This window comes from Perna viridis, chromosome 2 (genome assembly GCF_037379345.1).
Source record: "Perna viridis isolate PV_CMFRI_1.1 ecotype Kerala chromosome 2, ASM3737934v1, whole genome shotgun sequence".
Classification (NCBI taxonomy): domain Eukaryota; kingdom Metazoa; phylum Mollusca; class Bivalvia; order Mytilida; family Mytilidae; genus Perna; species Perna viridis.
In genome coordinates, this window is record NC_142446.1 from 51,229,049 (window position 1) to 51,254,927 (window position 25,879).

Sequence of the window (25,879 nt, forward strand, 5' to 3'; positions counted from 1 at the left end):
CCCAAGAATCTACAGAGAACAATGACAACACCATAATTCAACCACCAAAATTTTTGGGTAATAATAGCTCTATCCATGACAATATAGTGATGAAAACAAATTGATGGATGAATCAGTCAAAAATATACCATTCAGAACTTCTTGTTCTTGAAAGTAGTGAAACACATTCAATAATTAGCTCGAATTAGGCTGCAAGTTTCCACAACAGAGGTTGTGTAGCTCAGTGGTGGATCTAGGGGGTAGGCACACCTCCTTTTTATTGGAAAATTTGTCATTCTTGTGTGTAAAATCAACAAAAAATGGACAAAATGTCCCAGCGTTTTCTTGGGAACCCTGGCTGGCACGCCTCCTTTTCAAAGTGTTTGGATCCACCCCTGTAGCTATTTCATCAATAATCCACATAGGCGAAACAAGGATTTCTGTATCAGAGATTGGCATAAAGTATATTATATACAAAACAAATTTTATTGTCCCATCTTTTTTATTGATGTGGAGTTGACATGATCAGCACAACATAAATTTTGAGAAAAAAAAACCATTCACTTTTCAAAAAATATATCGCACACATACAAGTAACTATATAATAGTTAAAAGACAAAAATAAAAATTTTCACGTACTATAACATCAGAAAATTTCTTTAGATTTTATTTCCTTCATTTCACAGATAAGAATTATAAACAAAATCAAAACACCTACAAGAATTTAACTTAAATTAAAAAAATTATTTTTCAATGTTTAAATCATGAAAATTAATCCCCCTAATCAGATTTGATTTTAATAAAATACCCCAACAATGCTTAATATCTCTGCAGTCAATGTAACAATGCCCTATACAATAAAAATGGCAGTTCTTCCACACAATCTCTGTCAAAACAAAAATCATCTCTGTACTACTAATGATTCTACCACTATATTACTAGAAATTTTTGAATGAGAGGTCTTGAAAAGACCTAATGGCTAGATTTTCATATCAATCTCTTCATTTATCTATGGAAATCAAACCAAACCCATGGATATACAGATTCTCCTTCAGAAGAGGAATAATCTAAACCAAGGTCAGGTTGAAGGAGAAATGATTTCTTCCCATGAAAATCTGTAAAAAACTTGGAAAATGTAAAATGAAGGGAAATTAATCACCAGTGGTTAAAAAATAAAGTGCAGTTTAAATCACCAGCTTGGATTGAGAGAAATGAAAATAAACTCTACAGCCTACCCATCTTTTTTATCATATTGAAAATTTAGTTTGCTTAAGAAAAGTTTTTATTAATAAAATTAATATAGTGTGTCTCTAAAAAAAAAAAACAACTCTTTCATTTTTGTTGCCATATTTTATGGTTAACAGAATTGAAATTGTAAAATACAATATCAATTTATCTTTCCCTTAAGTAGTTCAAGATTAATGACAAGTTACTATAAAACAGACTCCAAAAATTAGATTCAGCAAGAATAAAGTACACAATTTTTACACCAAAAAATTTCATTTCACTAAAAATACCAGCTGAATGGTTAAGACTGAAGTACAAACAAAACTGGCCAAATAAACAGTGGAACACAAAATACTTGTAATAAAACAACCTGGGGTATTCATATGCTGCATAATAATTAATAATTTAAGAAATTCAAAGAGGCATAAGTTCATCACCTGCAATCACTCGGGATAAAATAGTTGACAGAAACAGCAAGCCTGTGGCAATATATCAACAAACTTAAGTCTCCATGCATATTTTAATTCTAATAAAACAGTTACAGTATATTTTGGGACCAAATGATTCCTTATGAATCCCCATAAGTACCTAACACAAAAAGTAGGCACGGCTAGTAGTAATTCCAATTAACCCAAAGGTATACATGTATCTAGTCAATAGCTAAATGATGTATTCCGATTTAAATTTATTCTCACAAATGGCTAGGGCACAGTAAACAGTAATAAACTGTTTATTAACTCATTCATACTTTAAAAGTTTCTTTATTTCTTAGATGAATATTATACAATTGTTTTAAGCTTTTAAACTTTTTAATGTTCATCAGAACAACACTGATATATTGTAGTTTATCTGAAATATACACAGTACTTTTAGGGCACAAAACTCGAAATACCTTCAACATCAATTGTCATCTATTTCATAAACAATGCACATCAAATAACAAATCAAAAACAGAAACAATAACAATGAACCCTACAGATAAAAACCTTTAATATCACAGCCTCAGTTATATAAATTCAGATCCACTGTATGTGAAAAATGTAACTGGCAATAAATCGTCATAATCTTAACTTGCATTAGGCAATTTTAAGCACATGACAAAATCGCAGTAAATGTATTTAACACACATAGAAAATTCTGAATTTAAAGTAGTTTAAAAAGTAACATCAATATGAGCAGCTTTTGGTGCAATTTGCAACATGTGGTTATTTGTTATTAACCAATTGCTAGTACATGTATTATGGTAACGCAAACTATAACTCCACAAGCTTCCTGCTTATATCTAAGATTTAAGGCATTTTGTAGGTGACAACATTCATTATCCCTGCTGTTCAATCTTAATATAAGATGTTAGTCTTTAAAAAAGTTTGTGGACCACATTTGTAGGCAAAATCCCGAACATGCATGGTACAGCACTAAGCAAAATATTTTTCACTAAACCACAGTACTAACTGAACCCATTATTCTTACAGTTAAAAGTTGAAAAATGGACATTCAATCTGCATTCAATTAAACATGATTGTACAACACATTGTTGAGATCCTCATATGAATGGTCCGATTATTTACAAATGTTTGTAAGTCCAATAAAAGATTGTCTTTAGAAAAAAAAATGTTCATCAAGAGTCATATGCTAACACTGACCCTAACCATCGTTCAACATCTCTAACAGGCATTTCTTTTCTACTTGAATAGTCCAATATCTGAAATGAATATTGAAATAATCTTCAAAAAATATTTGACATGTTTGCAGAGAATGAAAAGTAATGCAAAAGAGCAATGAATTAGGGAATAAAAAATGTATTTTGGGCCTAGGCAGTGGCCATGGACCATATGCCCACTGATGCTGAAAATGGTACTTTAAAGTTCCAGGATTTTACTAAGAACGTTAATAAATGGCCCATTAACATCTTGAATACTTGTAATAAATGATGAAAATAGCCCATTTGAAAAAAAAATTCCATTGGTAAGTATAGTGAAGATAACTTTAGTAACTTTAGGTTAATGATATAAATAGATCACATACATATTCAGTACATATAAATTATATGTTTTTTTACCCTGTACTCTATTTATTTTTTAATTAATTCCAGACATTAACTTAAATGAAAGAAATAGAAAAAGAATTAATGAACAAAATCAACTTTTGTCTTTAAGACTTACATAATTTATGAGGGTCTAATAAAATTTAAGTATATACAAGCTGACATAGGAGTAAGTTAAGTGATTATTATTATCTACTAAGTTTGGTGGATTTAAACTCTTCCTCATAAGAATATGGAACCCTCTTGATGCAATAAAACACTTACTTGATCTTTAGACAACTTTCCGGTAGCGAAATATGACGATTTTCCATGTGCAAAGTAGAGTCCAGATACTGAAGCTGCAGGGTCCATGGCTAGGGATTCTGTTAATTGTATTCCTACATCTGATGCCTGAAGTAACTTCCACATGACCTGTTTCTCTGTGTGGTCAGGTTGACTTGGGTAACCTGGAGCTGGTCTAATACCCTAAAAAAGAGATACATGAACTTTTAAAAGTAAAAAAAATATTACATATACCTCTATAATCAAAATTAATCGGTATTTTATGATACAAAGCATTGTATTGAAGACAGAAAAGGTTTGCCCAGTGGTTCTTTACTCATCATTGAGAAAGTGATATCACAAAAACTAATGATTCTAAACAGAATTACAAAGGAACTCTTTTGGACTAGATCATTTTTAAGATGTATGGCACAAACAACCACCTAAAGATGAATGAATGATTCAGAGCTGAGATCATGTAATTTGTCATGGGTCCAGGCTAAGAGATCTGCCTTAGACCATCACAGATTGCAGACTGTTGTGGAAGCCTTTTGCCCCACTAAAGGACTACAGGAATAGGTCAGGTAGGTCATGGCACAAAGGGAAGAAAGGTTACCAAATAGTGTTTCAATAAATACAACATATTAAACTGACCATTAACTGTCAAGTATCCACAGAGCAGTCTTTCAAATTTAAAGTCAAGCCTTATAATCTCTCCCTATAATGGCCTTTTGTTAGTCCAGTGTTATAACCACCCCTATCATGCCCACTCTGTTAATCATGTTTAACCACCCCTACCATGCCCACTGGCACTCTGTTAATCATGTTTAACCATCCCTAAAATGCCCTTTTTTCAGTCTAGTGTGTTGACCACTTCCACCATGCCCACTCTATCATGTTTTAACCACTTTCATTTGCGCCCATTCTGTTAGAACATCCTAAAGCTCATTTTCTAACCTTGTATTTCACTTTAAGTAAATCTTGTGTTTCCATTATCTCCTCCTTTGAGTATCCCCACAGTTCCTTTCTGACTCTCTCATGAAGCTCCTCAGCAAAGGCCTATAATTATCACACTGAATGATCATACATTTTAATTCACTTTAACACAATACTTCCAAAACTGTCATTTTTGAAGCATTGGACTTGATTTACCTTTTCACAAACAATCATGTCTTCACGTTCAAGTTAAATCATTGTAAGTATAGATTTAGCACCAACCAATTTGAAACTTAACAAATTTTCTATGACTTAATGGGTAACAGTCCAGCTGTTACTTCATATGCCCCTAAAGAAGTGAGCTTCTGTCTATTTTTCATTTAGTCTAGATCATTTTTTTCTTATATTATTTCTCTAACTTAATTACCTCTGCCAATCTGTCTGCTATGGCTTTGGTCATAATAATTCCATAATCATCAAACTGTTTCTCATACCTACATGACAAAAACAAAAACAAATCGATCAATGTATGATTTACCTTCTCTGACCAATTGTTTATCATGACAAAAAGTTAATATTGTACAAGTATACCATTTCAAGGTTTATCCATGACATCTAATTTTATCTGCTAGTAAGAATTCTTTAGAGTCCTACATAGTTTTAAATAACAATTATATTATACATAAAATGTCTGCATGATCATGACCAAAAAAAAAAAAAAATTTAAGTAACTTATAGCTCTTACTCTTTACACATCTCATCTACTCCATGTCCAGCTGTGACAGCGAACAGACCAATGTGATCTGTAAAGCCTGAATCTTTAGGAGCAATAAAATCAGACAAACATAGGTATGGGCTTTTATCATTGACATCTTTCTCAGCCTACAAAATAACAATTATTATAGAATATCATCATATAAATAAAAAGTAGATCTTACACATTATATCAATATACTTCAAATTCTCAAGCAGTGAAATTTTTTAAAAAAAAAGGATGATGTTGATTATCTCCCATTACAAAAACCTTTTTTTTTCTACATTTGCAAATATATTAAATCTGAACTTATTTTCAGTCCTACATCAACATTAATTACAAAAATGGCCCATACTGTAAGGAAAAAAACATTTGAATTTCAATAGCTATTTTTAATTTCAGGATAGTAAACAAATATAATATTAAAGATTTTACAATTACATCCCCATTAAATGCAAAACTAAAATCAATATGTGAACTTTCAGAATAAGTGATACACTTGTATGTAATAAAAACATGACTACCTGCTGTCTAAGGCCATGTAGAACAGCTAAAACCTGGCCATTTTCACCATACACCTCAATATCATCTCCTACACTGTTAGCTGGATAGAAAGCTACAACACCATGAGCAAGGAGCTTTTTACCATTCATTATATTCTTCAACAAATTCTGGGCATCATTGTACACTCTCTTTGCTTCTGGTCCTGTAAGATGGAAGATTTTTCAATACATTTATGCTCTGGACATGATACTTCAACCACCAGTGTATTAAGTTTATGTATGCTTTAAAAAAATGGGAAAAGATGTTTTACATTGAGTTTTGTGGATGAAAATTTTAATAGTATCAATTCAAAATAAGACTGATGTTAAGACTGAGCAAAAAAGAGAGGTGTTTACTGGAATTTAAACAGATTGTAAATATTCACAATGCATTCTATAAATTATCTCTTCTTGGCCAAACTAAAGAAATTATATCTTGACAGTGTACTACTGTAATTAACCATTGTACTAGTGATTTATCTCTTATTAACAGTATATTCAATGATTTTGTTGTAAGTATCTAGAATTTGATTGTTTCTTCATTATATTTTGGAAATTAACATTAGGTAACTAAATTTTATGTACCAATAGTCTTTTGACTAAAACATAAAATAATAAAATTCATAATAATACTTTCAAACTCTAAAACTAAAATATTTTAACTCGTTAGTAAAAAAAAGTTCAGTTTTTTCAGCTTTGATGCCTGGATAGAAAGCTTCTATTGAAAATCATGAGAACTCATACAATATAACGAAATTGTTTAAAATACTTAAAATTCAGCCTTACACACATACCCACTTCCTTGTCATTAAATATTTTAGGATAGCCTCTGTTTGGGTACTTTCCCCTGAGCTGCCATACATCAAAGAAAGGTTTCCAATCTATATAAGGCACAAGACGTGATAAATCATAGTTCTCGAATGTCTTCACTCCGGTGAATTTTGGTCTAGCTGTAATAACAAATGGCCAATGTAATAAACAATGCAAATATAGTAAGTTATCAGTACATTTACCCTCTACAGAACCAACTGAACCAGTTATCACACTTATGTACACCTTTTTTTATGCAGATCAGTGTCAGACAACATGGTATGCACTTTATGATCTTTGGGGTTTCTACCAATAGAAAATTTAATTTTAATCCCAAGAAATAGAAATTCAATGCCTTATTCTGACATCATATTTGTTTCAAGTCTTCTTTGGTCAAATTCCTTACAACAGCCTAATGTAGTTCTGAAACATTTCAATACAAGGTTACAATAACTGTTTTTCCCTTCAGATAACCAATGTAGTAATATTCCCTCTGATATTATAACAAAAGCAAGATTTTTCAATTGTGTCAAATTAAGTAAACTTTTGGAATTTAATTTGGTGGTGTTCACATATACAAATCGAAGTGCTACCATATAAGGAAAACACATCCAAATGTAATATAAGTATATTTAGATTAGCCCCAACAACTGTTTAATGTTTTTATTATATTACCTGCAGGAGGATGTGATGCCCAGTCTATACAGAGTCTGTTACCTCGGGCTTTCTCAATACTCAAATACTTTCTGTCCTAAAACCAATATAAAATCAAGCTATGATAAACAAAATGGATAATAAACACATTCAAATCTAAAATAGTTTTGCTAAAAATATTTCAGAACAGAACATGTATTTTCACTTTTGCCTTTTTCTTCTTTCTGAATATCTAAAGTAAACTGTAAATAGATAAAATTCTGATGACTATTTTTCCTATGAATAGTTATCACCAGCATCTTCAGGCTTCAGACAAGATCTTTCATTTAAATATATTTACATCAATGTTTCTAATTATTCTCTTTTCCAATCACAACACATAATTGTGACAAAAGCCCACTTGAATCATTACATACTGCATTTCTATCCCAAACTTTTTTTAAAATACCTTTAACGAGTCATAATGTTCCTCTCTTATTTCTTCATATTCTTCTTTCACTTCTTCTGTAAATTCCTCCATGTTTTCTGTGTCCAGCAACGATGAGCACTATAAGTATGAATACATGGAATTTTTTTTTTTTCCAGAACTTGGACGCCATTCCATGACAACAACAACAACAAACAGATAGCAACTATTCAATTGGTAACAGTAAATTTTACCAGTTTCTATGGTGATATATTACACTTCAAATTAACAACTAGAATTCCTACTGGAGAATCGGCATGCCTTATTTAGGTGTATTCCTTATTTGCACCATCCCAATACAACAATAGGATGAAGGTTGAATGGCCCTGATGATCATCTGTATCTGTGATGTATCACCTTCTAGACCAGTATTTTCCAAATTTGCATAAATGTACTCAGTATAATATAACAGATAATGCTTGAAGTATAAGCTGTTACATCAGAAAATATATATATACAATAATAGTGTACTGACTTGAAAACAATATATGGATGAGGCTTAGAATCAGGGGAAAATGCAAAGCTTTGCCAAGCATTTTTTTTTACGAATCAGGGCAAATTGTATATCCTCTTTATTTCTATTCAATACACTTTTAAAATTGTAAAATTAGTAGAACCAAACTTGCAGTGCAATATGATCAACTTCATTTGTGACTAACAATCCTATAAAATTTAAACAAAATCCATAGAGCAGTCTCAAATGAGTTGCAGGGGGGGAAGTGTACAGCATAAAACATTTGTCTAATTATAAAATATTAATATGTTATGGTGTAACACACTCTACTACACAGCATACTACAGAGCATATGGTTTGCAATCAAATTTGTACAGACAAAATGTGTATATACATTCTTTTCAAGAATTGATTGTACTGATGTGGTCTTATCAAACCTAACAAAACGAACTTGATTCTGATATTTCTCCATTCCAATAGAAGACAAGGAAGTAAAAGAGAGAATTGATATATTTCCAAAGAAAATGTGTAGACAAAAAACCTACAGCTCTTTTCAGTTTTTAATTTTTGTATTGAGATTTTAAACAAAACTTCCATCATTCAAGATACATACCACCACAACACTTTTAGATGCATCTAATACATGGACTGTTGGAGAACTGTATCTTGGTGCTATTTTCACAGCAGTATGAGTTCTGAGAAAAATTTAGAGTAAATACAGTAACTGTCAATATATTTACATTTCTGGATACTTTAATTCAGAGTTTGACAATATTTTGTTGGTTACTGAAATTATAAATAAGAGGATTCGACATAATAATAAATTTTTTTTCTTTTTGTATTTTAAAAAATAGACAAAAAAGTCATAAAAAACCTTGCTATAAGAACAGTCAAAAAGAAGTTCTTATATGTTGAAATGTTCCGATGTTTTCAAATATCAATATATCAATCCATTGACTGTCTAAACTCTAAACAAAATTTTTTTAAGTAGTTTCACACAAGGTGTTATCAACAATACCTGAAAGCTTAAGCAGAATATTTATGTGGCTACACACAATTGAAATGTACACTCACTTTGATGTTGTTGCCCCTCCAATTAACAACGGCACTTTCATTCCTATTCTTTCCATCTCCTTGGCAACAAAGATCATTTCATCTAATGATGGGGTAATCAAGCCAGAAAGACCAACCACGTCTGTAAAGAAATGAAGCGAAAGATTCAAATTCAAGAACTATATGTAAGTGTGTATTTTATGTTTGTTCTGAGTATTTAAACACATGTAGAATAATTTTGACAGTCAACTAAATCATCCCCTGGACTTAATTATAAAATATCAAGTGATAGCTACGTGTAGTCATATGTCCAATGCCGCTACAAAAAAGTTAAAGGGAAAAGGTCTTAGAACTCCTGTTAAGTTAGTAGAACCAAAATTGCAGTGCAATAAGATCAACTTCATACTGTGACTAACAATCCTACAAAATTTAAACCTCTTGTAAAATTTATCAAATCAGAATTGTGACACAATATGATCAACTACACATGTAACAAATGTTGCTACAAATTTTTAACAAAATCATTGAATGGATGCACACACAGACACCAGTATTTCTATGACTATGTCCCCTTCCATATTGTACACAAAAAGTGTACAGAATAAAACTTTTGTTTGGTTATTACATACAGATGATCCACAACTTTTGTAATTCTTACATGAAAATCAGAAAATTACAAGTAAACCCATCACTCACCAGCTTTTTCTTGTATTGCAACTTCCAGAATTTTTTCACAAGGTGTCATCACTCCTAAATCAATCACTCTGTTAATCAGAAAAAGAACACAAAGTTATAAATAAAAACTTGTTTGAATCAAAGAGACTTACCAAAGTTCATTGTCACAGATACCTATAGATGATCTTTATTGGCTGACATAGAAGCTTTACATTCTTGATGCATGTGCATGTGCTATGTATTCATAAACATTTTTATAATTTTTCCTTAAAGATACAGTGAAAACTGTCCAATTTAAACCCCTTTTGGCTTAAAATCTTTTTGTTAGAGAGGTGTTTGGTTTACCAAGGTTCAAAATACATTTTAATTGATGTACATGTACTTTCAAAAGTGTCTGTTTAGACAGGTTTTAGTAAAATTCAGGGTTCAGTTTAGAGGTTTCACTGTAGTATTCAGTAGCATTCCAGCTCAGAGATGGGTCTGATTACTTTCATTGTAATTGATTAAATTACAATTACTTTGTCAAATGTATGATTCATTTAAATTAATGATTACAGTATTTCTGAAAGTAATTGATTAAATTAATGATTACATTGGCAAGTAATCATGATTACATCTGATTACGATGAATTTTAAATAACTATGAATCAATTGAAAGTTTTAGAACATTTTGTTTAAGTTATTTGTATTTTTCATAAGGCCTTAAACTCTTTGAATTTAACAGGTAATATTATTTTTTAAAGTAGAGTAGAACATCAATCTTCACCAATTTATTTAACCACATAGATCTGTAAAATATAATTAAGTTCAATATAACAGTTCGTGACTTTCACTTGAATTTTTAAGAACCTTTGCAATTGTTTCATTTACAGTTATGCCCTATGTGATTTTTGAATGTAAAAGAAAATAGCCATAATAACCTTGGTGTTTAACTTTTGTTCTTCTTATAAAAATCATTTCTTTTTATTAAAATAATTAGATTTTTTTTTACTTGTTGGTATTGAATTAACATTTTGTAATATCTTCACAAAAAAAACAAAGGAAAAATTTACACAAAGAAACATTAAAGAATTGACAATGATTTTACTCTTTTTGTTGTTGTTGACATAATGCATTATCCAAAGATACATGTACCATTTGAAGCTTTATTATTTCTATCGTTATAATAATGTAATCATAAAGTAATCACAATTATAAGGTATTTTGAAAAGTAATTAATTTAATTAAATTACATGTAATCAGATTTTTGGCTGATTAATGATTACTTGAATAAATATAATCAATTACAGCTGATTAATGATTACAATTCCCCCATCTCTGCTCCAGCTAAGAATCATGCAAAATATGATTCATGGTCGAAAAGCCTACATAATTTTATTTTTGATATTTTGTTTAAAATGTCATAGTAAACAGAAAGATGTGGCTCTTCATATAACCTTTGTTCATAGGAGATAAACATTATATAGAATATACTGTAGAATTCAAAATTAAGGAAGATAACTTTGTAAATGATACAAAAATACAATTAAAACTGTTAGATTTTCCATGCTGCTTATCTCTTAAGAGCAGACAGATTTGAATGAATAATTACACATTTCATCATACAGACTTATAAAGCAACCTAATAATAACAAAAATAGAAATATGTAGCCTTTTTTTAGGTGTATCACATTTTACAGAATTTGCCTGATTCTTACAAAGACTGCTACTTAAGCTAAATCAGTTCAAAAATTCTTCTTATTCCTGTAAGATAGTTCAATTACTTGTAACAAGACAAATTTGAAATTGTAACACAATGACAAGTTACCTATTTTTTATAGAAACAAAACAAGAAAAAACTTACTTGTAATTGTTACATCCCAGTACTACACCTACAATATTTTTACCAATGTCATGCACATCTCCTTTGACTGTGGCCAATACAACTACACCAGCATATTGACTATTCTAAAGGAAAGAGCATTTGTTCTAGTTTTTTTTTTTAAACATAAACTTCGATTAAGTAAAATACTCTACAGTAGATTTCCCTATTAAATGAAGCTGAAAGATAAAAATTTTCAGACATCTGCAATTCAACGCGATCAAAAGTCAGAAGTTTGATGAGTCAAATAGAGTATTAGCAAGGGCTACACTAGAGACTAGCTCTGAAATAAGTGTAAATGAATTTATTTTGATGTAAACTAGAAAAGTTTTTTTTTGTGATTTTGAAGACAAGAATTTCAATTCAAGAAAAAATTGCCGCTTAGAAAATCCTTGTGGTACAGATTAGATACAAATCTAACAACAGATCAAACATACAGACACAGCTACAAACTTTGGGATAAAATACCTGATCATCTGAATTTCCCTGTAATAGATTTTGTTGTCTCTCTTCCTCCATGAACGGAATGAGATGTCCCACTGCCTTTTTCATAACTCTAGCCGACTTAATAACTTGAGGCAAAAACATCTTCCCTGCTCCAAATAAATCTCCAACAACGCTCATACCCTAAAACAGTTTTAAGAATAGTACATGTATATGAAGTTCATCATTAAACTAAGTATATCACTCTGATTATAAAATTAATGTTATTTCATATTTGATGGAAATTAAATATTAATTAGTTTATTTCTTGGCAAAAATAACTGTTTTTAGGCATGATTTTACTATTAAAACCTACAAAATATCAGAAATTGTTGAAATCAGAAGTTAAACTATTAGTAAAAAAAAATACAGTAACAGTAAAATCCAGATTTGAAAAATTGGTTTTCCAATTTAAATCGAGAAAAAATAAAGTCTTGTGTTTCAGTTACATACCTTCATCAAAGGTCCTTCAATAACATTCAGTGGTCTTGGATACTGATCTTTCTTCTGTCTGGCTTCTTCTGTATCTTCTATGATAAACTTATCAATACCCTGCAGAATAGTAAACATTCATCAAATTTAGAACTTCTAACACAATACTGTCTAAAAGGTCAATATACCTATCGTGAAATAGGTCAATATACCTATCATGAAATTGCATGAAACTGGTATTATACCTCTCCATTTCGAATGACACAACCAAATTGCTTACAATATCTTTCCAAACTACATAAAAACCACATAATACATACGAAATCAATTTGTGCACTGGCAGCAAAGACTTTTGTGAGGAAAAGAGTCCCACAAAAATAGGAACTTGATAATTGACAGCAACCAGTCATTTACAAAGTATGCCCATCCATAAAAAGCCACACAAAAAATTTTAATCCATACATTTACATGGAATTGAGAACTGCATTAAAATCAAGAAGGATGGAAGGATAGCCAGACAAGGAGCATCCAATAAATCTTCATTCCTTGAGTTGGGTATAATTATTTTTAGATACTTACTTTTACAAGTGAGTATTGTAATCTCTCCTCTACGTCCTTCTGTCTCCATTCATCACTGACCAATCCTTTCTTGGCATCCTTACTCATACCCTGAAAGTAAAATAATAACACATGAACATTAATTGTGGCTATCACTTAAGGAAGACAGTTGATGAATAGTCTCATATCGAAGAAAGTTTGATACAGTACAGGTGGTTACAATGAGATAAGAGATTAATATTTTTTTTAATTTTAAGAAGACTATTTGATTGAGGCACTCAGGTCTAATGTAATTTAAGGCACTTATTGAGTTCATTCATGATATAGGTATGATTTTACCAAGCCAACCAAACAGGCCATTTTAGTAGTAAACATACATCAAACTATGAAATGGAATTGTGAATAGAGATATGAATAAGCTGCATTCTATTTTAATGTGGAAGAAAATCATGTCTGATATAGACCTCATGTAATTTCATCATGTATACCATACTAGAAGAGGGATATAAAATGTTCAACCGCTTCTCATACCAACCTGTGCATATGCCAATAATTTTTCTGTCCCATCAGGATCTTTGTTCCATAACAAGTTCTCACACAATTCTAAAAGCTTAGCTTCAATATCATCATACACAGGTAGACAACCTGCATTTACAATGCCCATATCTAAACCATTCTACAAAATATACAAATATAGCATATCTACAGGGAAACTAAATGATATCCTGCCACACTGTTGGACACTAAAAACAATATATATTAAAAATCGAACTTGGAACTTGAATTTTATAGTACATAAGTAGCAGTCTATAAAAATCAGAAGGAGGCAATTTATGTATGTCAAAATCACCAAATTCACTGTCATTTTCAATCCAGTCTTAGATTGTCTTTCATTTGTTGCATATTTAATAAAAGTGTATGAAATTTTGCCAGAGTAATTATTCATAATTTGATTAATTTCAGTGCGAGATGAATCTGAATACAGAAAGGAATATTGATAGCTACCTTAATGGCATGATACAAGAAAACACTGTGCATGGCTTCCCTCACCGCTTCCATACCACGGAATGAAAAAGAAAAGTTAGACACGCCACCACTAACCCTGGCACCAGGTAATGTATCCTTACAAAAGAAATATACAATGTCAGGTAATGTATCCTTACAAAAGAAATATACAATGTCAATCAGGATGCTTGATATAAAACTAACATCTACACTCAAGTAAATGATACATCAATTCCTCCCTCAAGGGGCTGCCATATTAGATATCCATAGCTCATTGAAGTTTTATGAAAATTGATAAAGTATTTTTGAGTAATCCTATGTGCAAATGACAGACAGACAATAAAATACCCTTAATCCCAGCTGTAACTACAAACACATAAGAAAGAGCAGTCATACAGGTTTGTTTTGTTTATTTTTAATTTCTTTTTTTAATTGTCATTAACCATTTTTAATTTCAGTAAACAATGTTGCGAGCTACAAGTTTAATCAATTTAAAGAAGAAAGATGACTTCTGTGACTAAGATAAATAAAAGGACCAACAAATCCCTTAATGTGAAAGTATTTAATACATGGATACCAATATCTGTTGCGTAGGGAAAATACACAAGTTCATGGATTCTAGAATTCTTAGTTATGAGGTTTTTAGTACACATATCAATGGGAATGAGCTTTTCATTGGGAACCAAATTTCATGGTCTGGCTCACCCATGAAAACCATAAAAACTGGTACCCCATGAACAAAAGTATTTTCACAGTATCTACTTAATTCTATTTCAAGTCATGTGTATTTTCATTACTAAACATCAATCCTAATAAAAAAATTACATCAAGCAAACATTTTTTTGTATAAAATGATACTTCTATGGAAACTATACCTTAATTTGCTTGGTGGCCTCTATAAATGTTATTCCATATTCATTGTGCTCTTCCATACCAGTAGCTATTGTGAGTATGTTTGGGTCAAATATAATATCATTAGGGTTAAAGCCCACTTTATCTACTAGTATCCTGTATGACCTCGTACAGATCTCTACCTTCCTAGCAGTGTCTGTAGCCTACAGAAGAAAGATTGATTGATTGATTTAAGTTTTATGGTCATGCACCATTTATCTCATTCCAGCTGAAAATGTCACTATCAAATTCTAATGATCATTAAAAAACGCTGGTTCTCAAACTTCTTATCCCAACACTGCATATTTCCTGTTTCTCAAAATGAATTTTTTCTGAACAATTACGTGGAATCTTGGTTCTTACATGCTAGCTCTCTGAAGTTACAGCCTACAAAAGGGCATAACAACCAACTCCTAATTAACCAGACATCATTCTGTCTTTCCAACTCAACAAGAATCTGCAACCAATATTTAAAGACTTCAGTTTTACATGGTCAGAATGATTTATGATTTCAAGCTTGATTTATTTAATTTACATATAGACAAAAATCTGATTTCTGGAGTTACCTGCCCTTCTTCATCAAAAGCCATGACAACCACTGCAGCCCCATATTCTTTAACTTTCCTGGCTTTCTCTATAAAATCCTTTTCTCCTTCCTTTAGACTGATACTGTTTACGATACACTTCCCTTGAGTACACTTTAGCCCAGCCTCAACTACAGCAAAGTTAGAGGAGTCAATACACAGGGGTACCTGTAATAATAAAATTCTGTTAAGGCCATGATAAAAAAAATATAGATTCTCATTCTACTTTTCTGTAAAATTAGGAGGGGGGGTATTTTTTTAAAATTTTTTCACCCTTCCATCTTTGGATTTTCCCATGGTAAATGTCACTCGTCCCAAAAAAATAGCATTGTTATCATCATCTATGGGCCTTGATGACCACCATTTGCTATGTTTTAACACTGTCACTCATGTTACTGAAATAAAATGCCACATAAAACCAAGCAAGATAAATCATTGTCCTATTACTGATATTTTGTACTTGTCAAAATGTGACGTGAAAAACCATACAAAACCTTGGCAATATCAGGCTCTGAGGATATCAGATTGACAAACTTGGTCATGGCCTGGACGCCATCCAACATTCCTTCGTCCATGTTAATGTCCAATACCTGTGCTCCATTTTCTACCTGCAGTTTGGCTATGCTTAATGCTTCCTAAAGATAAATAAAAACTTTATAACGGCTCAATTTTACTGTAAACAAGACTGCTACTTGTAGCCATATGTTACCACCTGCATGTAAGATTTGTAATTTTTTTAGATATTTTCAATTTCCCCATTTCACAAGCAATTCTATTCTTACTACTCAAGAAGGTTTTCAATTTAAATAAATAAGTTAACTGCAATATCTTTCTAAAATATTCTATTACTTACATCATAATTGCCATTAGTAATTAGTCTTGCAAATTTTCTTGATCCTGCAACATTGCAACGTTCTCCAATGTTGACAAAATTTGTGTACGGTCCAAGATATGTGGGCTCCAATCCTACAATGATATATTCATAGACAGATTTTTAAAAAAAATCATATTATCAGGACAAGATTATTTGAAATAATAATTTGGACTTTTATGGCTAGTCAAGTATTTAATTACTTACTACATGTACTATAAAACAACTCTGGCTTGTAATTATTTCTTTCATCAAAACTAACAGGTGCATTGTAATTAAAGAGTATTTGGAATGCAGCTGTCAGAAATCAGTCCAATAAGCAGGTCAAGGCTAGGTTCCTGAAAAGTGGGTCTGACTTGTAAGTGGACCAACTTATACTGGAGTTTATATGGTACTAATAGAAAGAGCATCACAGTTTTCCCTGGTGATATTGTATTCTGATGTGTATTGAATTGAACAATGAAAATTAGGAGAATTGATACCCCCAAAAGTTTTCTACAATAAAAAAAACAATATCGATATTTTGCTATCTTTACAATTTCATAAAAATCAAAAAAAATGCCATGTAAAAAGTACTGAATATATTCACTTTCTCAACAAACAAATTACTATTCCATGACCTACCACAAAGCATCATGAATCCTGGTTTTAGATCTGTTGGGGGTTTTCGGGGCTTCTTAGTCCTTACTGCATCAGCAATTGCCCTTTAAAATTACAACAAATCAGAATAAACAAGAGACAAATTTTATTTTATAATTGTATCAGAACCATATGTAAATCATTAATGCAGTACATTTTTAACAACTATTGTGGAAGTAATTTTATTCATGGATACCAATTTTCATGGTTAAGGGAAAAGTTATCAGTTTGTAGATTCTTGAATTCATGGATTCGACAATTCTAACATACAAACGAATTGGAAATTTCCTTTCCATTGGAAACCAAATTTCCTGGTTAATCCAGTCCACTAAAAACCACAAAAAGTGGTACCCCATGAACAATAATACTTTCACAGTATAAAAGATATGATTATCATGGACCCTGTATACAACTGAAAGAGGGTCATTTCATATTGTCATCTTACAATTATACTCAGTGTCACATCAATAAGATACTGTTAAAATTTGAATAAAAATATTTTCTACGACTTTATTGACACCTACCGTCGTTTAAATTGTCTTAAATGACATACTCTTTCGTTTAGCCAAACCGCTTCTCCCTAAACATTGAATCGTTAAATTCCGGTCAGATTTTAATTCTTGGTCCCAATATTTACATTGTCAAAAGTCAGCCATGTTTACAGTGATCAAGTTGCTAGGAGATGTTGTTTACGTTTAAATGGTTTGTCCAAAAACCTAAGAACCCAGAATGCATTTCGGCGTTAGTTCGGATATCTCGGATTTATTTTACGCGAACAACGTACAATACCGAAAAGTTGATCAAGCAGACGATTGTCACCGGAGTTCGACAGGAACTAACAAATCGTCCTTTAGAAACCAAAATGGCGGATATTAGTATGGGATTTTCCTGTAAGGATTTGATAAGCACGATTTAAGCCAATAAGTGACTCGGTACTAACACGTCATGCATATATGCGAACTATCTTCAGATTAAATAAAAGGGAGACAACTCTAGCCGTAAGTCCCGACAGTTTAAAAAGTGGAGCTTCAATTCGAAAATGTGCTGTATGTGACGTCGACTATAGTTACTATGTTTATACAATGCAATTTGTTTTACCATTTAAAATCAATTTTGAACAGTGTACTAACTTGATGTGATCTGGTCTTGTTCCACAGCATCCACCAATAATATTGAGGAGTCCATCCTCAGCAAAACTCTAAAGCATCAAAATACTCAAGTAATAATAACAGTTATTGCTATTGCCAGTTAGTATAAAATGAAGCATTTAAAACCTCTTTTCAAGCATAAATTATTTAGGATTTCAGAAGAAACCATTTAATAACATGAATAAGGAAATATTATTACTATGACTTTAGTTTGATAACCTAGCTAGCAACAATTAAAATCATAAAGTTGGATTATCTCCCTTCGCAAACATCTTTCAAAAGCTATTTTCCTTATGTAAATCTACATTTTATGCCACACTTTCGTGTTAAAGAGTCATAATGACAAGACATATTGGAGAAAAAAAATTCCATTGTACCTCCAACAGTGACTGATTTGTTTAGTTTATTGTATTCATAATAAGTAATGTTCCAATATAAGAATCAGACAGAAATAACAATACTGATGGAATATTAATATTTTTCACAGGATTCCTTCCTGCCACATTTGAAAACTTAAATCAGTCAGGCTGTCTTTAATAAGAATGAATGAAACAACGAAAAACTGTACCATACATATGTAATGAAAAAAAAAAATGAACAAAATATGAATGTTGGTTAAAAGCTCTACAGATCTACAGAGCTTATGTTTGAATGTTTACTAAAATCTGACTTAAAATAAAGTTTCTTAGTGTTAGCCTCACAGAAAACACTAGCCTCTGCCTGATTTTTATGTAGAGTAGTAAGTAAGCATTGGTATTACTACTGCCAAAATATAATTTTGATAGCTAAATATACCTTTAACTGTGCTGACATCATTTCCGGAGTTTCATCATAATCACCAAATGTGTTAGGTAATCCTAGTTGAGAAAATAAGATATTTCTAACCTGTTTCACACATATAAATGTTCAATTTCCTAAACAAAAAGCTCTTGAGAAAAAATGCAAAGGTCAGTATTACCTTATTTACTAGCCATTTACTGAACCTGTTAACCCTCCCACAATAGGGAAACTTCAGCAAAATCAATGAAAAAATTCGAGTCTCCCACGTAACAATGTAAAATTTGTGGGATGTTTTTGGTTTAAATTACTTTATTTTCTGTAATAATAACTGAATAATTGAATCGACATAAACAAATTTATGCAAAAAATTCACACATGAGGAAGCATCAGTGGGAAAAATCTTCCATGTGAACAAAGGTTGACAGAAATGCCTTTACAAAGACACTCTGAAATCTTCCATGTGAACTATTCCAAAGGTCGACAGAAATGCATTTACAAAGACACTCTGAAATCTTCCATGTGAACTATTCCAAAGGTCAACAGAAATGCATTTACAAAGACACTCTGCCAATCTTCCATGTGAACTATTCCAAAGGTTGACAGAAATGCATTTACAAAGACACTCTGAAATCTTCCATGTGAACTATTCCAAAGGTTGACAGAAATGCATTTACAAAGACACTCTGCCAATCTTCCATGTGAACTATTCCAAAGGTTGACAGAAATGCATTTACAAAGACACTCTGCCAATCTTCCATGTGAACTATTCCAAAGGTTGACAGAAATGCATTTACAAAGACACTCTGCCAATATTCCATGTGAACTATTTCAAGGTCGACAGAAATGCATTTACAAAGACACTCTGCCAATCTTCCATGTGAACTATTCCAAAGGTTGACAGAAATGCATTTACAAAGACACTCTGCCAATCTTCCATGTGAACTATTCCAAAGGTTGACAGAAATGCCTTTACAAAGACACTCTGCCAATCTTCCATGTGAACTATTCCAAAGGTTGACAGAAATGCATTTACAAAGACACTCTGCCAATATTTACTGGTAAAAGAGATTGATTATGTTTATAATTTAAGTCTCCTGACAAGGACAAAATGCTTCTAATTTATAATTCCTTTCCTATGCAAATTCCCCAATTTGTGTCATAAGTGTCAAAACCCAAATAAAAGATAAACATGCCTGCATTAGGATAACAAATGGTGTAAGCAGTGGTGTTGTTGCTGATGGCTTCAATAAATGGTCTCATTTCAGTTGCTCCAAGGGCACAGTTCAAACCCAAGCTGAAAACAGACACAGAAACTCTTTTTTATAATCATAAGACAATGACCCCTTGAAGAAATCTTTTCTGATACAAAATGAATGCATAGCTTTCTCAACATCTTATTTCACATGAATCTAATACCATTGATTTTGTTCCTATTTGAAAAGCTAGAGTAGTGTGAAAGAACTTAGTATGAAAGTTTTCTAGTTCCTTCTGTTAGAACTATTTTTTTCAAAGTTGTTAATCTTTTTAAATTCTGGCCTTTAGAAACCTAATACAGTAACTTATGAGCAACTCGGCGGGTGTTTCTAGAAAAGCAGAGGACGCTTACCCTGCCGGTGCACCTGGTCCATGCTCCCAGTTTTTAGTGGAGTCCGAGTTGCTCATTTGCTTTTGTTACTTTGTATGTATAATTTTAGTTGCTTTATGTTCTTTGTTGTGTATGTCTGTTTTCCATGTCTGGTCTTTGTCCCTGATTACATTCTTTTGATTACCACTATAATCTTGGTTCCCTTGATTACTCTTTCTAAATTTATGAAAGAAACGTGTATATAGCAAGTGGTCTGAAATATATGTATGTTTTTTGTATCTTACCACATAGGGTTAGCATGGGAAACACTGATGATAAATGCCTCTGTGGTCTGTCCAGATAATGTCCTTCCACTCTTGTCTACAATGGTCCCTGATATCTAAAAAGTAAAGAGCATATATATTTAACCTCACATGTTCTAATCTGGATATAAGATTTGTTTAAGATCACAGGCCTTCTTTACTCCAACAAAATGTATAGCAACTAGAATTAAACAGGGAAAGCAATCAAAATTGAACTCTCTAGGAAATTTCTAGGATTTATGTTGACAGGGTTGCTGTAGCTACCAAACCCATCACAAATAATCTATATATTTTGAACTTACATGTAAAAATTAGTTGCCTTTACGATTTATATGATAAAAGCTGAAAGCAATTATTTTTCCATGATCTTTTTTAAATGTTTAATGTTACTTCGTAAAGTATTATACATCATTCAAGTTAGTTGTATTACTTACAAATACAGGACACTCCTTGTTTTCTGTCCTGAAGAGTTTATCTACTGCAAAGATAGCAGCCTGAAATAAAGGCAAAAATCACTATGACCACACTAAAAAAACTTTTACTGCTTCTTCAGGGGTTCTAATTTGCCTTTGAGAATTCAATACAGTGCATTGATGATCCAGGACCTACACATGACCTATGGTAATGAAATTTGCAAGGTCTAGGGACAGAAATAAAGGGTCCCAGACCTATACTTATTTGAACCCCTACTTCTAGTCAAAAACATCAAAGCTTGTCCTGTAAGGTGAGAAAACAAGCTTACCCAAAAATATAAATCATTTTTATAACAAATTAAAACAAATAGGACAAAAAAGTTAAGTTGATTCATAAAAGAATATTTGGCCAGGATGTTCTACATAAAAAATCATCTGGCATAGACAGCTTTTTGTGAGAAGTTTTTTGACCAAATCTGTAAAAGAAAGCTCAAAACATTAATATTTTTTTATTAAAAAAAAATTGACAAACCTTAGAGTTAGCCGTGTCAAAAATAGTTTCGATGAGAAGAACATCAGCTCCACCATCCAGTAACCCTCTAGCCTGTTCAAAATAAGCATCCACCAACTCATCAAAGGCTGTAATAGAAATCATTGGCATGAGTTACAGGTAAAATGAAATTTGAGGTACTTACCCAGTTTCATACACTAAAACTAGAAAAACTGTGAGCTCTCATTAAAGGATACCCCTGTTCCCCACTTTAGAAACAATGGTCAAAATATTAGCAAACTTGTCAAATATGAAGCCTACTTTCAAATGAGGGTGTATAATAAAATCATTTCGCTTTTCTGTATAGTTGCCTGTAGTTTGTGTAAATGATAATTTTTCTCTCTAAAAGGTATCCAGTATTCGTCACCTAGTATCTCGCTGCGTATACTTGAGCACAAAAGTACTATTATAATAAATACAGGCTTACATTCAAGCAATTTAATGTAAACTCATTTAAACATGCATTTACTCATGGACAATCTACAATCTATTTTTTTAATTTAGGACAGTTAAATTTTATTTTGTACCCATTAGGACAAGGTTCACATAGATTTGAAATCAATCCCTGACAAATACTTACTAATATTTCTGAAATCAGGTTTTTCTACAGATGGTGATATAGACAAAGTTCTGTTTGTTGGCCCCATAGCACCAGCTACATACCTAGGTACACCTGTTTAAGTACAAATTGATGTTATGATAATTCTGTTTGATTTTTTTCTGATTCATGCTTAAAATAAAACGTATCTTGTACAGCAATTAAATCAGCTTTTGTTTTTAACAATTTTGTACTTAATAAAAATAGATCTAATGCATACCTGTGGCTGATGCTACATCACTGGTAGCTCTCTTTGCTATCTTTGCAGATTCAAAATTCAGTCTGTAAACCTTTGAAAGAATAATCAATTTCATTCAGAGACAACTTTATGAGGTCAACAAACGAAGCAGAAATTGGCAAAATCAGATCTAGATATACAGTAAAAAAGAATCCAAATGGTAAAATCTGGATTTGAAACAGTGGAAATCTGCTAAAAAATGGAAGAAAATCATCCCTGTTTATTAGTTAAAAGGATATGTGTATTTATTGTGACAATCAAACCTAGTTTTTTTTTCATTAATTTATAGATCATTCAGATTTCATTAAACTACACATATTTTCACTGTGCAAATATGTTTACGAAATTTCAGCTGTGAAACAAAAGTACATTTATTTTACATGGTCCATTGCTTATACCATGGCAATTCAAGTTTTTCTTTATATAATAATGATCACTTATGTTTTCTTTAACTTTGTTCATATACATTGTATCTTATGCATTATGCTTCTGTTAAGCACATAATGCAGCTGATTGAGCTACACATAATCATAAAACTCATTCTTACATGTACATAACTCTTATGGAACAAAGTAGAGACAAATATAAAACTCATGTGTTAACATAAAAAGAATACAAATCTTTGAAAAATAAATACCAAATGTTCTAGACCATAATCTGCCTGGGCAATGGATGTACCACTAAATGTATTTGTTTCAACAAAGTCAGCACCAGCTTCCAAGTAATCCTAAAAATAAGAATAATGAATCAAGTGAATAATAGCCACATTTAAAAGGTTAAAAGGAACTAAATACAAATAAGATATGAATAGATTGTAAAAGTATTGAGAAATATAAGCCCAAATTTTCGACCTTACAGCCTTCAACAGGGGCAAAAAGTATTTAGAAAAAATATCCAGAAAATATTATTACACAATATTTACATAATTATGTATTGCAAATTTCAAATTAAAAATGCAATTTTATTTGCTTTCAGGTCAAATTGTCTCCCTTTTATATTCAGTTATGGTAAGTTTGTATTTATTAAAGAAACTTTTGTACATTTTTTGGACCCAGAAGTCAACCGCAATGGTACCAACTCAAATTTGTCATCATTAAACAAATTATTTTTGTTTAGAAATTTACTTAGACTTTATGTCATAAATCTCAGAAACAAGCCGGATGGTTGCTATGGTAACAATAATTGAGATTTTTTTAAATTAAACAGCTTTTAAAAGCTTATCAGAGGCACAACATAAAGAACTTTAATCGAAAGATGTAAATGATGTTGTGTAACAATTGCATATCAAATTAAAAAGTCATTAAGTTTGAATCATAAAATTAAAAATATAATACCAATCATAACTGGCTACAGCCACTACACTGTAAACAATTCAGTACCTGGATTTGGGTATATACTCAAAAGTATAATCTAGAAACATGTCTTTTCTAGAATGATAAACCTGATGATGATACTGATCAGCAGTTCAAAACATTTCTATTTATTTTATATTTTACTGTACAATACCTTATGAATTTGGTATATTACATCAGGCTTTGTCAAGCTTAGAAGATCATTGTTCCCTTTTAAATTCTTGGGATGATCTGCAAATGCTGTTCCTCTGAAGTCTTCTTCTTCAAAACGATGCTGCTGAATCATGGTCCCCATACCACCATCAAATATCATGATCCGCTCATTTAATGTCTTGAGTATGGCGTCTTTTACTGTAAATTGAAAAGTAATGTGTATAAGATTAACAACCTGGCATCAATTTCACAAAAAAACTCTGACAGTGAAGTTTATGGTAAATAATGGTAGTGCAATAAAGGATGGCACAGACACTTCATAACTTACAATAAATTTTACATTTATGACTTTTTGTGGAAAAGTCTGCAGTGAATTACATTTTCAAGTGGACCCAAGTATCAAAACATTCCCAAATACTACAGATGTACATTCAAAATTTTATAAAGCAGGGGTATCATATAGAGGTTAGAACACTATAAAGCGTAGTCCTACCATGACAATGCAAAATAGCATAATAAAATACCATATGACATTAAGTTATCAAATGAAGCTGGTAAATGGAACAAGATGTACTGAGTAGTTGCTCACTTCATCACAATATGTCATACCTATAGAGATTGTTTTACAAAATATCAAGTAACAGCAGAGACAGAAAATTTGCAATAAACCACAAGGGCAAATACATAAAGAAGTCCTAAAACAGATATTGTAGCTGACATCACTCAGGTCTACAGTTGCATTCAACAATATGGCACCCTACAGAAGGTTTCTGTCAAAATATAATGTGGCTATGATGATGTGTTCAATTTATTTCAATCTGAAGTGACTCAGTACATTGGTATTTTGACTTCTTTAACAATCCAATCCACAAAACATATTTGAAGAATCATTGACTGAATGCTGACTGATTGGTCAAGATATCATTTGATTGGTCTCTGTAAGAAAGTGGGCAAATTTGTCATGAATAAATTCTAAATAAGTCTCAACATTATTCAATATTCTTGCATATTTCTTTTAAAAAATCAAACGATAAAATAAAAAGTCATAAAATTTGTAATCAAATAAATATTTTTGAGTATATATATATATACACACATTTTTTTTTCTATTTTGACAAGAGACAAAACCAAACTTCTTAAAATTAATGGACGGCAAAAAGCTTAATAGTTAAAAAGGATCTGCTCAGAAATTGTATTTTCTTGCAAAAATATAATAACAAAACCAATTAGACTTTTTTAGGGAGCAATTTTACTTAAATATAATATTTAGAACATTCTATTAATTCAAATTTCATGCTCATAAGACAAGAGAGCAAACTTTTCTTAACATTTAGAAAAGCAGACGATATAAAGGGAAACAACTCAAACGTTACATAAAATCAGCTGTTTAATAAGTCTTCAAAATAAATAATTATTTAGAGTCAGTACAAACCATTTAGAGGCATGTCTCCGCTGGTTGCTGAAGGGGGCATTTTTATGAATTTTATGGAATGTCAGTCATGCATAAAGTTCCTTATTTCAAATAGTTTTTTCCTGTGTATACTTTCCACGTCCGAACGGTTCGCGGTCTGAAGACCAAAT

At 31.4% G+C, this 25,879-nt stretch overlaps 1 protein-coding gene across 1 annotated transcript; it reads right to left on the reverse strand.

The window, feature by feature from the left end:
* Window positions 1–475: 475 nt before the first annotated feature.
* Window positions 476–25,878, reverse strand: LOC148625676 (methionine synthase-like). Its single transcript, XM_088569347.1, has 34 exons — window positions 25,731–25,878; window positions 24,300–24,496; window positions 23,431–23,520; window positions 22,776–22,845; window positions 22,538–22,630; window positions 21,940–22,046; window positions 21,429–21,488; window positions 20,977–21,071; window positions 20,301–20,401; window positions 19,123–19,184; window positions 18,310–18,377; window positions 17,165–17,244; window positions 16,523–16,635; window positions 16,164–16,304; window positions 15,652–15,837; window positions 15,070–15,249; window positions 14,195–14,311; window positions 13,725–13,865; window positions 13,211–13,300; window positions 12,653–12,751; window positions 12,185–12,343; window positions 11,699–11,802; window positions 9,877–9,944; window positions 9,202–9,322; window positions 8,741–8,822; window positions 7,656–7,754; window positions 7,229–7,304; window positions 6,538–6,693; window positions 5,726–5,907; window positions 5,193–5,329; window positions 4,875–4,941; window positions 4,469–4,570; window positions 3,515–3,715; window positions 476–2,908 (listed from the first exon to the last, which is right to left on the reverse strand). Exons 1-34 carry the CDS (start codon window positions 25,768–25,770, stop codon window positions 2,825–2,827), a joined length of 3,768 nt encoding a protein of 1,255 aa, XP_088425473.1. The 5' UTR covers window positions 25,771–25,878; the 3' UTR covers window positions 476–2,824.
* Between the last annotated feature and the right edge of the window lies 1 nt (window position 25,879).

Bases quoted from the DNA above. Each gene is read 5' to 3' on its own strand.
- LOC148625676 (XM_088569347.1), bottom strand. From the start codon at position 25,770: ATGCCCCCTTCAGCAACCAGCGGAGACATGCCTCTAAATG. The intron at 22,846-23,430 runs GTATTTATTTTT...ATTCTTTCAAAG, and splicing joins ATTATGGTCTAGAACATTTG to GTTTACAGACTGAATTTTGA. The intron at 7,305-7,655 runs GTATTTTAAAAA...TATTGGTTTTAG, and splicing joins AACATTATGACTCGTTAAAG to GACAGAAAGTATTTGAGTAT.